Here is a 15,283-nt window from a genome sequence, read left to right on the forward strand (position 1 = left end):
TCTGTCCGTGGTCAGCCCCGCCCTGCATGCTCTGAGCGTGACAGAGTGTGGAGGCGGGGAGCAGGCTTCAGTGTTGCATACATACAAGCAGAATATTTGAAGACAAGAGGAAGAATTGCATTTATCTGCACAGAGAGGGCTCATCGTCATCACAAGCTGCTTCAGAAAACACCGGTGGCAGCAAAGTGACACTTGCACAGTAAGCATTACAAATACGTTTCCCAGCATGCAACACAGACATTTATGAGTTTAATGATTGACTTTTATGAAGCCTGCATTGCACTTTCACAACAGAGCAACCTCTAAGCTGCTGTACAAACAACATGCAGTACTAGGGGCAGAAAGCCTTCTCCAAACCCTCCGATTCAAAGAAGAGTTCATCTTGTAAAATCTGAAATGAGAAGTGTTTTTAAAAGAGAAATGTTCTCTGTTGTAAACAAGTCTCCCTCCCCCTCCCTCTTCTTCCTGCTCTCAAACACAGCCAGCTCCACTCTGACTCTATATTTCCTGGTTCCCTCCCCTTTAGATCTACAAGTTGAGGATGGGTGTCACCAACAAGAGCTGACGTTCACTGAACAAACACATGCTGTGCAGATCAGAGGTGGAGCTAGTCTGATTTCTCAGGAAGTGAAACTCAGACAGTCGTTGTTACCGAGAGGAGAAATGGCGCAGAAAGGAGTTCAGCTGGGCAAGGAAACTATTTCTTGTTCCATCTGTCTGGATCTGCTGAAGGATCCAGTGACTACTAGCTGTGGACATAGTTACTGTATGAACTGTATTAAAAGCCACTGGGACACAGAGGATAAGAAGACAATCTACAGCTGCCCTCAGTGCAGACAGGACTTCACACCGAGGCCTGTCCTGAGGAAAAACACCATGTTGGCAGTTTTAGTGGAGGAGCTGAAGAAGACTGGACTCCAAGCTGCTCCTGCTGATCACTGCTATGCTGGACCTGAAGATGTGGCCTGTGATGTCTGCACCGGGAGGAAACTGAAAGCCTGTAAGTCCTGTCTGCAGTGTCTGGCCTCTTACTGTGAGAAACATCTCCAGCCTCATTTTGAAGTAGCTCCATTAAAGAAACACAAGCTGGTGGAGCCCTCCATGAAGCTCCAGGAGAACGTCTGCTCTCGTCATAATGAGGAGATGAAAGTATTTTGTCGTACTGATCAGCAGTCTATCTGTCTCCTCTGTTTAATGGACGAACACAAAGGTCATGACACAGTCTCAGCTGCAGCAGAAAGGAGCGAGAAGCAGAGAGAGCTCGAGGTGAGTCGACAAAACATCCAGCAGAGAATCCAGGACAGAGAGAAAGATGTGAAGCTGCTTCAACAGGAGGTGGAGGCTATCAATGGCTCTGCTGATAAAACAGTAGGGAACAGTGAGAAGATCTTCACTGAGCTGATCCGTCTCATGGAGAAAAGACGCTCTGATGTGAAGCAGCAGGTCAGATCCCAGCAGCAAACTGAAGTGAGTCGAGTCAGAGAGCTTCAGGAGAAGCTGGAGCAGGAGATCACTGAGCTGAAGAGGAGAGACGCTGAACTGGAGAAGCTCTCACACACAGAAGATCACAACCAGTTTCTACACGACTACCCCTCACTGTCACCACTCAGTGAATCTACACACTCATCCAGCATCAAGATCCGTCCTCTGAGGTACTTTGAGGATGTGACAGCGGCTGTGTCAGAAGTCAGAGATAAACTACAGGACGTCCTGAGAGAGAAATGGACAAACATCTCACAGACAGTGACTGAAGTGGATGTTTTACTGTCAGAACCAAAACCAGAGCCCAAGACCAGAGCTGAGTTCTTCAAAAATTCATGTGACAGCACTCTGGATCCAAACACAGCACACACACAGCTGTTATTATCTGATGAGAACAGAAAAGTAACATTAATGAGTAAACAACAGTCTTATTCTAGTCACCCAGACAGATTCACTCATTATCTTCAGGTCCTGAGTAAAGAGAGTCTGACTGGACGTTGTTACTGGGAAGTTGAGTTGAGAGGAAGAGTTTCTGTAGCAGTCACATACAAGAATATCAGCAGAGCAGGGAGGTCATATGAATGTTGGTTTGGACGTAATGACAAATCTTGGATGTTATATTGTGACAACAACAGTTATTACTTTTGGTACAACCATGTCAGGACTCCTGTCTCAGGTCCTCAGTCCTCCAGAGTAGGAGTGTACCTGGATCACAGAGCAGGTATTCTGTCCTTCTACAGCATCTCTGAAACCATGACTCTCCTCCACAGAGTCCAGACCACATTCACTCAGCCTCTACATGCTGGACTCAGGTTTTATTATGTTGGAGACTCTGCTGAGTTGTGTAAACTGAAATAGACAGAAGTCATTAACGAGACAGATGTTTAACTTGCTGTGTTTTAAATCTTCAACTTGATTTTTATTCATGCTCGTTGCTGAGATCTGATCGTCGTCACCTGTCAATCAAGCTTTTTGGGCGGTACTTTGACCTCTTCTCGTCTGTTCTGTAAATGTTTGAGTGTCTTTAAGTGACACTCCTTCCTGTGTCTGTTTAGCCGTGGACTCTTTCACTGCTCAGGATGACTTTTGTTCACCTGAACTGACATTTCTCTGCGTGAAAATATCAACTTCTCTCCACTCTCCATGTTTGATTATTTGTATTCATACATTTATATGCTGTTGTTTCTGTTCTGATTCATGAGTCTGAAGAGAGAGAGCAGCAAACTTTTCTTTAATGTTGATTTTCTCTTCTCACCACTTTGTACATTTGTAGAAAATCTATAAAATCACACTTAAAGAAATGAGTTAGTCAGAATAAATGTTGTTGTTCATATTCAAAGTAAAGTAAAAAATGTCCTCTGAGGTATTTTAAAAATGTAATCCTCCTGATTAAATCAATAAGGAGATAAATCATTGTTTTCTGTGAGTGGAGATTCTGATCAAACAAACTGATTGTGTGAATGTGTTCATGAAATGATTGAACAAGAGACATTGAACACACTTTACTGATTTAATGTTTGAACAAACTGAAGTTTGACATCCTGAATAAACACATGAACAAAATGTTTTCTTCTCGTCTACATTGCAGGGTGTCGTAAGAAGCTGATGGAGAGTCAAACTCAGTCACTTTGTTCATGTGTTGGTGTTTAGAGCTGAAGAGTGTCTGTCACTCAATCTCTGTTCCTTCAGCTCTCCTCCCTAAAAAAGATTTGCTTTTGAGGAATGAGTAGAGTTCTCTTTAACATTTTGACAGACTTTTCTTTCCTATATTTCCAATGTGTCCTGAATGCAGCATCAGAATCAGAAGAATCAGAATCAGCTTTATTGGCCGCGTATGCTTTCACACACAAGGAATTTGACTTCATTAAAACAATACTCTCTATGCACAAAAAGGACAACATTAAATTACAACAATAACCACAATGTAAGCAAAGACTAACACGTACAAGGCTGGATGAGAGAATAGTGCAGTGTTGGGTCGAGCAAACATGCTGAGATAACTTATAATAAAATATATATATATATGTAACAGATGAGTTCATTTACTTGAGGAAGAGTTTTAACAGTATTTACATTGAGCGGTGTGATTGATATCAAGGGAGGATAATAATACAGATGCCTTCCTGCAGAGAGTAAAAATCACCACAAGAGGGCGCCTTAATCCTACTAACCAGGGATGTAAAGATCACCTGAACTCAGTTTGTGCAGAAGAGAGTGACATGAAAAGAAGTCAAACTACTTAAAGTTATTCACTAATTCCCTCTGATCTTGTTAGGTGGGGGTTATTTCTGTATGAGATGGACAATTATGTAATCGTGAAACAGACTGTGGATCATCTCAGATTTATTCAGCCATGGTCAGACAACACAGAAACACAACACACATGGCTGACAAAGTGCAGACCATCGCTGACCCATGCTGACCAAGATCTCACAGTCATTGACATTCATTGGCAAAGTGGCCATCATGGGCAAAATGGCAAAATGGCAAAATCTTCATCACACAGTGTTGCTTATATTCTGCTGGAAGGTACAGCCCACAAATTCCTTTCCATTTGGGTACATCACTATAAAACAATAAAGATGACATGACACTGATTTGTATACGTATCAGATGTAGACTCAGTGTAGACAGTTGCTGACAACATATAGTTGGCTCCTATCCATTTATAGATCTGCTACTACTTAGGTGCTTCACCCATATAAGGTTAACGCTTCACAGACCCAAAAGAAGAATTACTGTGAGATGGTTGACACAATTTAAAGATATGTCCACAAAATTATCAAGATGAATGAATCTATGAAAATACGTACTAACAGATCTTCATTCATATACATCTGTCCCTGGATTCTGCTGCCATTCTTCTCCATATTACCAAGTGTATTTATGTCATTTCTAGTCAACAATACACTTATTAAAAGGCACAATCACCTGACAGGTCCAGAAAAACCTCTTCAAGATACAAAATAAAACCTGGATTGCTTTTAATCTGTAAAAATATTGCTAATGCAGCAAGCAAATTTAACTTGTTTAAATGTTAAAAGGTGTCATCAAGTCAAATTTGCATGAATATATTATTTTCACTTTTTACAAGCAGTTCAGACCTTTATTTTTTTGAGTTATATATCTTTAAATAAAATGTTTATCTAGACTTTTCAGGTGACCATGGTTTACAATAAGTGTATTGAGCTGCTTTTGACGTTATCAGCCTTCTTAGTAAGATTTTAGTGTTAATTGAGGCCTCACTTGGAGACTGAACCAGCTTATTTTAGGCATCACAAAATAATAAATCCAATTAAAAAGGAGAGTTTTCAGGGAAATAAATACATGTTTACTAAATTAAACTGTGATAAAAGAAACAAAAAGACAAACTTTCATTCACTCAGGGTTTTAGGGATTAGAGAGTCGCGTATAAGAAGTTCCTCTCTTCAGTCAGAGTGATGGACGAGTGAGCGGCACACCTACCGACATATATGACAGAAAAATAAGCTGGAAAATGACATTAACCATCGTGACATCAACAGAAAAGACAGATGTAGATTGATAAAAGTAGAAATATATGCTCAGAAAATGACAAAGAGTGAAATATAGAGCCATCACGGAGCGGTTATTTTTAATGTTTTAAATATAGCTAATAAATGTAAAGAAAAGGCAGGCCTGGTTAAAGCTCTCTACATGGGAACAAGAAGGTATGATTTAGAGCTGCAACATAAGCCCATCAATCAGTTAGTCAAAAGAAATTATGCTATACATTTTAATAATTATAAAACATTCCAGATGTTTCAGATTTCAGATTCTGAAATGCGAAGATTTCCTAATTTTCCTGATTATAAATTAAATACTTTTTAGGTTTTGTTCTGTTGTTTTGGCCAGAAGAATACATTCAAAGATGTCACTTCTTCATCTTTCTCTTCCTCGGCTCCAGGTTCTTCGAGTACATCTTTTTGCACCAGAGCCTGGTGATGTTCCAGATCGACCAGAAGACGAAGGACTGCTCCAAGATCTCTCTGACCGAGGCCTGGGATCTCTTCGACAACCCAGCCAACTCCACCTTCGAGGACCAGTACATCATTGGATGCCCCTGGGACAACGTGGAGGTCCAGGAGTGGTCGGACAGGAAGCCGGCACGCCAACGTAAACCTGGTTTTTAAAATATTTTTGAAACACAACACCAGAAAGGACATGCACAGACAGAAAGTCATAATCAAAGAAATAAGTCAGTATTAACTGCCAGTGACAGGGATAGTCTCCCACTGTGAGGTGCATATGTGAACATCCAGGTCGAGAGAATATCCAGATCACTCCTCCTGAAATGACGGCTTAGGGTGCAGCCAGCCTGACACCAAAATCAAACCTTCCAAATGACATAAAGTAGGTTTATCTGTGGTAAACACATTGTCACAATCCAGGCCATCAGTGGTGATGGCAATGGTGAATGTGTGGTGTTGTGGCTAAACAAAGACCACCAACCAAAGTGAGTGTTGACAAGAGAGAGAGAGAGAGAGACTAAGAAACCAGCTTATACACCAAGGCCCAGTCTGCCCAGGTGCATGACATCAAATTAACTGGCTCCGCCCCTTTCTACCTGAAGACAACCTGAGTGGGGAGAGATACAAGACAACAGGAGGAGCACTGACACCGTCAGGGGTCGTCAGAACAGACTGCGATCTTTTGCACTTCCATATCTGCTCAGTTTTTCAACACCTTGCGTTTAATGGAGGACATCTGTGTTAAAAACAGTTAAAGACTTTATATGTGATTATTCACACTTAAATGTAGAAATCAAGTATATCCTCTGAAAATAACTCTGTGAGTCATGACTGTCTACAATGGGTGTAACACCCGAGTCCCACTGTCTGTGATGTTTTCAGAGTTTTCAGAGTCCTATCTTCACTTTGTTTACATCGCCGGGACGGCCGGCTGACTCCTCCCCTCGAGTATAAAAGTTGTTTAATTGAGGGACTAGAGAAAAGAAGAATAACATACTGTACTCACTGCTTAACTGTGTTTCTAGATCACGCTCATTTCAGGTAAATTTACATGCAGTGTGAAGATACCAGCATAATAAAGATCGCTAGCATTAGCATGCTAACACAACAATGCAGCGCGAGTTGTTTTGGTTTCATGCTGGTGCTCAAGGGCGACATCTGCTGGATCAAAAAAAATTGCATATAAAGCCTTTAAACATCTTTTAGATTATGTGGTAACTTTAAAACACAAAGTGTCCGTGCTGCTTGAATCCAGTGTTTGTGTACGTTCTTCCTGAAGCTGCTTCACAATAAAAGTGAAGCTTCATCAGATTTAAGGAGCAACTTCTGCTGGATATGAACCTCCAGTTCCTCTTAGAGCTGCTGTGACCTTTTTCTCATCTCTCCACCAGATGAGACCTGGGTGGGCGTTTACACCCTGAAGGACTGCAACCCCGTGCAGGAGACCTACGCCAGGAACAGCAGCGTCACCACCTCCACCCGCTTCTTCAACCTGCAGCTGGGCATCAGCGACCCCGACGTCTTCACCCCGCCCAGCACCTGTCAATCAGCTCGGCCTGAGAGGATGTCGGAGTCCGGCTGCTGAATGCCCTCACCTTTAATCTTAGATACTTAAACGGGATAATCTCGCTGAATTCTTCTGTTACATAAATGTCTGTGAGGTCACAATCGTTTGTCTGATGAGTTAACACAAGAAGAGTTTTTATTCAGCAAAGATCTAATTAATGACTTCTGACGATGAAACTGTTTAAATGCTCCTGTGACTGTTTGTTTTCCTGAGTTTGGAAGTTGTTTTTCCAGCTTTGGTGTGAATGCAGGAGTAAACCAGTTCTTTCAGTAAGCGCCGGCTGTCACAGAAACAGCCTATGAGTCACTTAGTTACTGCTGGCTGCTGTTTTCTATTATTGATTCTAATAACATTTAATTCACTAACTACTTACGACTCGCTTTTGCTGTTTGTGTGAGAAGCTTCAAATCAATGTGAGTATGAGAAGAATGCCAATCTGTCCGTGGTCAGCCCCGCCGTGCATGCTCTGAGCGTGACAGAGTGTGGAGGCGGGGAGCAGGCTTCAGTGTTGCATACATACAAGCAGAATATTTGAAGACAAGAGGAAGAATTGCATTTATCTGCACAGAGAGGGCTCATCGTCATCACAAGCTGCTTCAGAAAACACCGGTGGCAGCAAAGTGACGCCTGCACAGCAAGCATTACAAATACGTTTCCCAGCATGCAACACAGACATTTATGAGTTCAATGAATGACTTTTATGAAGCCTGCATTGAACTTTCACAACAGAGCAACCTCTAAGCTGCTGTACAAACAACATGCAGTACTGGGGGCAGAAAGCCTTCTCCAAACCCTCCGATTCAAAGAAGAGTTCATCTTGTAAAATCTGAAATGAGAAGTGTTTTTAAAAGAGAAATGTTCTCTGTTGTAAACAAGTCTCCCTCCCCCTCCCTCTTCTTCCTGCTCTCAGACACAGCCAGCTCCACTCTGACTCTATATTTCCTGGTTCCCTCCCCTTTAGATCTACAAGTTGAGGATGGGTGTAACCAAGAAGAGCTGATGTTCACTGAACGAACACATGCTGTGCAGATCAGAGGTGGAGCTAGTCTGATTTCTCAGGAAGAGAAACTCAGACAGTTGTTGTTACCGAGAGGAGAAATGGCGCAGAAAGGAGTTCAACTAGACCGGGAGGCCTTCTCTTGTTCCATCTGTCTGGATCTCCTGAAGGATCCGGTGACTGTTCCCTGTGGACATAGTTACTGTATGAACTGTATTAAAAGCCACTGGGATAAAGAGGATGAGAAGACAATCTACAGCTGCCCTGAGTGTAGGCAGACTTTCACACCGAGGCCTGTTCTGGTGAAAAACACCATGTTAGCAGTTTTAGTGGAGGAGCTGAAGAAGACTGGACTCCAAGCTGCTCCTGTTGATCACTGCTATGCTGGACCTGATGATGTGGCCTGTGATGTCTGCACCGGGAGGAAACTGAAAGCCTGTAAGTCCTGTCTGCAGTGTCCGGCCTCTTACTGTGAGAAACACCTCCAGCCTCATTTTGAAGCAGCTCCATTAAAGAAACACAAGCTGGTGGAGCCCTCCAAGAAGCTCCAGGAGAACGTCTGCTCTCGTCATAATGAGGAGATGAAAGTATTTTGTCGTACTGATCAGCAGTCTATCTGTCTCCTCTGTTTAATGGACGAACACAAAGGTCATGACACAGTCTCAGCTGCAGCAGAAAGGAACGAGAAGCAGAGAGAGCTCGGGGTGAGTCGACAAAACATCCAGCAGAAAATCCAGGACAGAGAGAAAGATGTGAAGCTGCTCCAACAGGAGGTGGAGGCTATCAATGGCTCTGCTGATAAAACAGTGGGGAACAGTGAGAAGATCTTCACTGAGCTGATCCGTCTCATGGAGAAAAGACGCTCTGATGTGAAGCAGCAGGTCAGATCCCAGCAGCAAACTGAAGTGAGTCGAGTCAGAGAGCTTCAGGAGAAGCTGGAGCAGGAGATCACTGAGCTGAAGAGGAGAGACGCTGAACTGGAGAAGCTCTCACACACAGAAGATCACAACCAGTTTCTACACGACTACCCCTCACTGTCACCACTCAGTGAATCTACACACTCATCCAGCATCAAGATCCGTCCTCTGAGGTACTTTGAGGATGTGACAGCGGCTGTGTCAGAAGTCAGCGATAAACTACAGGACGTCCTGAGAGAGAAATGGACCAACATCTCACAGACAGTGAGTGAAGTGGATGTTTTACTGTCAGGACCAGAACCAGAGCCCAAGACCAGAGCTGAGTTCTTAAAATATTCATGTGACATCACACTGGATCCAAACACAGCACACACACAGCTGTTATTATCTGATGAGAACAGAAAAGTAACATTAATGAGTAAACATCAGTCTTATTCTAGTCACCCAGACAGATTCACTGATTGGCGTCAGGTCCTGAGTAAAGAGAGTCTGACTGGACGTTGTTACTGGGAAGTGGAGTTGAGAGGAAGAGTTTATGTAGCAGTCACATACAAGAATATCAGCAGAACAGGGGGCTCATATGAATGTCTGTTTGGACGTAATGACAAATCTTGGGCGTTATATTGTAACAGTAACAGTTATTACTTTTATAACAGCAAAGTCAGCACTCCTGTCTCAGGTCCTCAGTCCTCCAGAGTAGGAGTGTACCTGGATCACAGAGCAGGTATTCTGTCCTTCTACAGCATCTCTGAAACCATGACTCTCCTCCACAGAGTCCAGATCACATTCACTCAGCCTCTACATGCTGGACTGGGGTTATATTATTCTCCTGGAGACTCTGCTGAGTTGTGTAAACTGAACTAGACAGAAGTCATTAACGAGACAGATGTTTAACTTGCTGTGTTTTCAATCTTCAACTTGATTTTTATTCATGCTCGTTGCTGAGATCTGATCATCGTCACCTGTCAATCAAGCTTTTTGGGCGGTACTTTGACCTCTTCTCGTCTGTTCTGTAAATGTTTGAGTGTCTTTAAGTGACACTCCTTCCTGTGTCTGTTTAGCCGTGGACTCTTTCACTGCTCAGGATGACTTTTGTTCACCTGAACTGACATTTCTCTGCGTGAAAATATCAACTTCTCTCCACTCTCCATGTTTGATTATTTGTATTCATACATTTATATGCTGTTGTTTCTGTTCTGATTCATGAGTCTGAAGAGAGAGAGCAGCAAACTTTTCTTTAATGTTGATTTTCTCTTCTCACCACTTTGTACATTTGTAGAAAATCTATAAAATCACACTTAAAGAAATGAGTTAGTCAGAATAAATGTTGTTGTTCATATTCAAAGTAAAGTAAAAAATGTCCTCTGAGGTATTTTAAAACTGTAATCCTCCTGATTAAATCAATAAGGAGATAAATTATCGTTTTCTGTGAGTGGAGATTCTGATCAAACAAACTGATTGTGTGAATGTGTTCATGAAATGATTGAACAAGAGACATTGAACACACTTTACTGATTTAATGTTTGAACAAACTGAAGTTTGACATCCTGAATAAACACATGAACAAAATGTTTTCTTCTCGTCTTCATTGCAGGGTGTCGTAAGAAGCTGATGGAGAGTCAAACTCAGTCACTTTGTTCATGTGTTGGTGTTTAGAGCTGAAGAGCGTCTGTCACTCACTCTCTGTTCCTTCAGCTCTCCTCACTAAAAAAGATTTGCTTTTGAGGAATGAGCAGAGTTCTCTTTAACATTTTGACGTCTAAAAACATTTTGACAGACTTTTCTTTCCTATATTTCCAATGTGTCCTGAATGCAGCATCAGAATCAGAAGAATCAGAATCAGCTTTATTGGCCGCGTATGCTTTCACACACAAGGAATTTGACTTCATTAAAACAATACTCTCTATGCACAAAAAGTACAACATTAAATTACAACAATAAACACAATGTAAGCAAAGACTAACACGTACAAGGCTCGATGAGAGAATAGTGCAGTGTTGGGTCGAGCAAACATGCAGAGATAACTTATAATAAAATATATATATATGTAACAGATGAGTTCATTTACTTGAGGAAGAGTTTTAACAGTATTTACATTGAGCGGTGTGATTGATATCAAGGGAGGATAATAATACAGATGCCTTCCTGCAGAGAGTAAAAATCACCACAAGAGGGCGCCTTCATCCTGCTAACCAGGGTTGTAAAGATCACCTGAACTCAGTTTGTGCAGAAGAGAGTGATGTGAAAAGAAGTCAAACTACTTAAAGTTATTCACTAATTCCCTCTGATCTTGTTAGGTGGGGGTTATTTCTGTATGAGATGGACAATTATGTAATCGTGAAACAGACTGTGGATCATCTCAGATTTATTCAGCCATGGTCAGACAACACAGAAACACAACACACATGGCTGACAAAGTGCAGACCATCGCTGACCCATGCTGACCAAGATCTCACAATCATTGACAATCATTGGCAAAGTGGCCATCATGGGCAAAATGGCAAAATGGCAAAATCTTCATCACACAGTGTTGCTTATATTCTGCTAGAAGGTACAGCCCACAAATTCCTTTCCATTTGGGTACATCACTATAAAACAATAAAGATGACATGACACTGATTTGTATACGTATCAGATGTAGACTCAGTGTAGACAGTTGCTGACAACATATAGTTGGCTCCTATCCATTTATAGATCTGCTACTACTTAGGTGCTTCACCCATATAAGGTTAACGCTTCACAGACCCAAAAGAAGAATTACTGTGAGATGGTTGACACAATTTAAAGATATGTCCACAAAATTATCAAGATGAATGAATCCATGAAAATACGTACTAACAGATTTTCATTCATATACATCTGTCCCTGGATTCTGCTGCCATTCTTCTCCATATTACCAAGTGTATTTACGTCATTTCTAGTCAACAATACACTTATTAAAAGGCACAATCACCTGACAGACCCAGAAAAACCTCTTCAAGATACAAAATAAAACCTGGATTGATTTTAATCTGTAAAAATATTGCTAATGCAGCAAGCAAATTTAACTTGTTTTAATGTTAAAAGGTGTCATCAAGTCAAATTTGCATGAATATATTATTTTCACTTTTTACAAGCAGTTCAGACCTTTATTTTTTTTAGTTATATATCTTGAAATAAGATGTTTATCCAGACTTTTCAGGTGACCATGGTTTACAATAAGTGTATTGAGCTGCTTTTGACGTTATCAGCCTTCTTAGTAAGATTTTAGTGTTAATTGGGCCTCACTTGGAGACTGAACCTGCTTATTTTAGGCATCACAAAATAATAAATCCAATTAAAAAGGAGAGTTTTCAGGGAAATAAATACATATTTTACTAAATTAAACTGTGATAAAAGAAACAAAAAGACAAACTTTCATTCACTCAGGGTTTTAGGGATTAGAGAGTCACGTATAAGAAGTTCCTCTCTTCACTCAGAGTGATGGACGAGTGAGCGGCAAACCTACCGACATATATAACAGAAAAATAAGCTGGAAAATGACATTAACCATCATGATATCAACAGAAAAGAAAGATGTAGATTGATGAAAGTAGAAATATAAGCTCAGAAAATGATAAAGAGTGAAATATGGAGCCATCACGGAGCGGTTATTTTTATATTTTAAATATAGCTAATAAATATAAAGAAAAGGCAGGCGTGGTTAAAGCTCTCCACATGGGAACACTCTCTACATTCAAACACAACACCAGAAAGGACATGCACAGACAGAAAGTCATAATCAAAGAAATAAGTCAGTATTAACTGCCAGTGACAGGGATAGTCTCCCACTGTGAGGTGCATATGTGAACATCCAGGTCGAGAGAATATCCAGATCACTCCTCCTGAAATGATGGCTTAGGGTGCAGCCAGCCTGACACCAAAATCAAACCTTCCAAATGACATAAAGTAGGTTTATCTGTGGTAAACACATTGTCACAATCCAGGCCATCAGTGGTGATGGCAATGGTGAATGTGTGGTGTTGTGGCTAAACAAAGACCACCAACCAAAGTGAGTGTTGACAAGAGAGAGAGAGAGAGACTAAGAAACCAGCTTATACACCAAGGCCCAGTCTGCCCAGGTGCATGACATTCAATTCAATTCAATTCAATTTATTTGTATAGCGTCAACTCATAACAAGTGTTATCTCAAGACACTTTACAAAAAGCAGGTAAAAGACCTTACTCTTTGTCTCTTAACGTTACAAAAGAGCAGGTAAAAAAACCTTACTCATTGTTATGTTACAAAAAGCAGGTAAAAGACCTTACTCATTGTTATGTTACAAAAGAGCAGGTAAAAAGACCTTACTTATTGGTATGTTACAAAGATCCGGCCTATCCATCATGAGCACTTTAACAAAGCAGCAAAAGTTACAGTGGTAAGAAAAAAGTGGCTTATTAAAAGGCAGAAATCTTCGGCCGGATCCCCGGCTCATGACGAAACAGCCTTCACAGGACTAGACTGCGCCGGGGTTGGAAAGGGATAGGGGGAGAGATGGGATAAGATGCAGGAAGAGGGATAGGGAGCAAGGGGGTGGGGGGAGGCAAACCGTCCATCAACAATCTGGTGGGGGGGGGGTTGTTCTGGCAGGCTGTCAACCAACGATCTTGAGGAGCCTAAGAGAGCTCAAGAGCTCTCAGGAAAGTAGGTGGTTAGTGACTGAGATTTACAGATAGATACATGCAGTAATATGATGTACTGTATATGCACAGAGAGAGAGAGAGAGAGAGAGAGAGAGAGAGAGAGAGAGAGAGAGAGGAGCTCAAGGTGCCAGTTCCCCCGGTATACTAAGCCTATAGCAGCATAACTAATTGCTGGTCTACACCAGCACTAACTATAAGATTTATCAAAAAGGAAAGTTTTAAGTCTATTCTTAAAAATACAGACTGTGTCTGCCTCCGGGACCCCGGCTGGAAGGCGGTTCCAGAGGAGAGGAGCCCGATAACTGAAGGATTTACCTCCCATAGTACACTTGGAGACTGTAGGTACCACTACCAGCCTGCACTCCGGGACCGTAATGTTCTCGAGGGACAGTACGGCACTAGTAGCTCCTTAAGATAAGATGGTGCCTGGCCATTTAGAGCTTTGTAAGTGAGAAGAAGGATCTTGAATTCTATTCTAGACTGTATAGGGAGCCAGTGCAGAGAAGCCAAGACAGTCGTAACAAGGTTTCCGTAGGTGAACCTGCAGATGGATCATTACCGGTAGATCCCTGCACCCAAGGCCGCGTGGCCCCTCGGTGTCGGCAGCGGGTCATCACTCTCTCCCTCATCAAAGTAACTGGCTCCACCCCTTTCTACCTGAAGACAACCTGAGTGGGGAGAGATACAAGACAACAGGAGGAGCACTGACACCGCCAGGGGTCGTCAGAACAGACTACGATCTTTTGCACTTCCATATCTGCTCAGTTTTTCAACACCTTGCGTTTAATGGAGGACATCTGTGTTAAAAACAGTTAAAGGCTTAATATGTGATTATTCACACTTAAATGTAGAAATCAAGTATATCCTCTGAAAATAACTCTGAGAGTCATGACTGTCTACAATGGGTGTAACACCCGAGTCCCACTGTCTGTGATGTTTTCAGAGTTTTCAGAGTCCTATCTTCACTTTGTTTACATCGCCGGGACGGCCGGCTGACTCCTCCCCTCGTGTATAAAAGTTGTTTAATTGAGGGACTAGAGAAAAGAAGAATAACATACTGTACTCACTGCTTAACTGTGTTTCTAGATCACGCTCATTTCAGGTAAATTTACATGCAGTGTGAAGATACGAGCATAATAAAGATCGCCAGCATTAGCATGCTAACACAACAATGCAGCACGAGTTGTTTTGGTTTCATGCTGGTGCTCAAGTGCGACATCTGCTGGATCAAAAAATCACATATAAAGCCTTTAAACATCTTTTAGATTCTGTGGGAACTTTAAAACACAAAGTGTCCGTGCTGCTTGAATCCAGTGTTTGTGTACGTTCTTCCTGCAGCTGCTTCACAATAAAAATGAAGCTTCATCAGATTTAAGGAGCAACTTCTGCTGGATATGAACCTCCAGTTCCTCTTAGAGCTGCTGTGACCTTTTTCTCATCTCTCCACCAGATGAGACCTGGGTGGGCGTTTACACCCTGAAGGACTGCTACCCCGTGCAGGAGACCTACGCCAGGAACAGCAGCGTCACCACCTCCACCCGCTTCTTCAACCTGCAGCTGGGCATCAGCGACCCCGACGTCTTCACCCCGCCCAGCACCTGTCAATCAGCTCGGCCTGAGAGGATGTCGGAGTCCGGCTGCTGAATGCCCTCACCTTTAATCTTATATA

General features: G+C 42.0%; 3 protein-coding genes across 3 annotated transcripts; all 3 read left to right on the forward strand.

The window, feature by feature from the left end:
- The first annotated feature begins 581 nt into the window (after positions 1 to 581).
- LOC136179034 (tripartite motif-containing protein 16-like) lies at positions 582 to 3,045 on the forward strand. The gene has a single exon (XM_065953628.1). The coding sequence runs from the start codon at positions 664 to 666 to the stop codon at positions 2,338 to 2,340; it is 1,677 nt and encodes a 558-aa protein (XP_065809700.1). The 5' UTR covers positions 582 to 663; the 3' UTR covers positions 2,341 to 3,045.
- A 2,112-nt stretch (positions 3,046 to 5,157) lies between these two features.
- LOC109977912 (mammalian ependymin-related protein 1-like) lies at positions 5,158 to 15,263 on the forward strand. Its single transcript, XM_065953396.1, has 3 exons — positions 5,158 to 5,171; positions 5,408 to 5,616; positions 15,065 to 15,263. Exons 1-3 carry the CDS (start codon positions 5,158 to 5,160, stop codon positions 15,256 to 15,258), a joined length of 417 nt encoding a protein of 138 aa, XP_065809468.1. The 3' UTR covers positions 15,259 to 15,263.
- LOC136179032 (tripartite motif-containing protein 16-like) lies at positions 8,036 to 10,525 on the forward strand. The gene has a single exon (XM_065953626.1). The coding sequence runs from the start codon at positions 8,038 to 8,040 to the stop codon at positions 9,814 to 9,816; it is 1,779 nt and encodes a 592-aa protein (XP_065809698.1). The 5' UTR covers positions 8,036 to 8,037; the 3' UTR covers positions 9,817 to 10,525.
- Positions 15,264 to 15,283: the final 20 nt, after the last annotated feature.

This window comes from Labrus bergylta, chromosome 4 (assembly GCF_963930695.1).
Source record: "Labrus bergylta chromosome 4, fLabBer1.1, whole genome shotgun sequence".
NCBI lineage: Eukaryota > Metazoa > Chordata > Actinopteri > Labriformes > Labridae > Labrus > Labrus bergylta.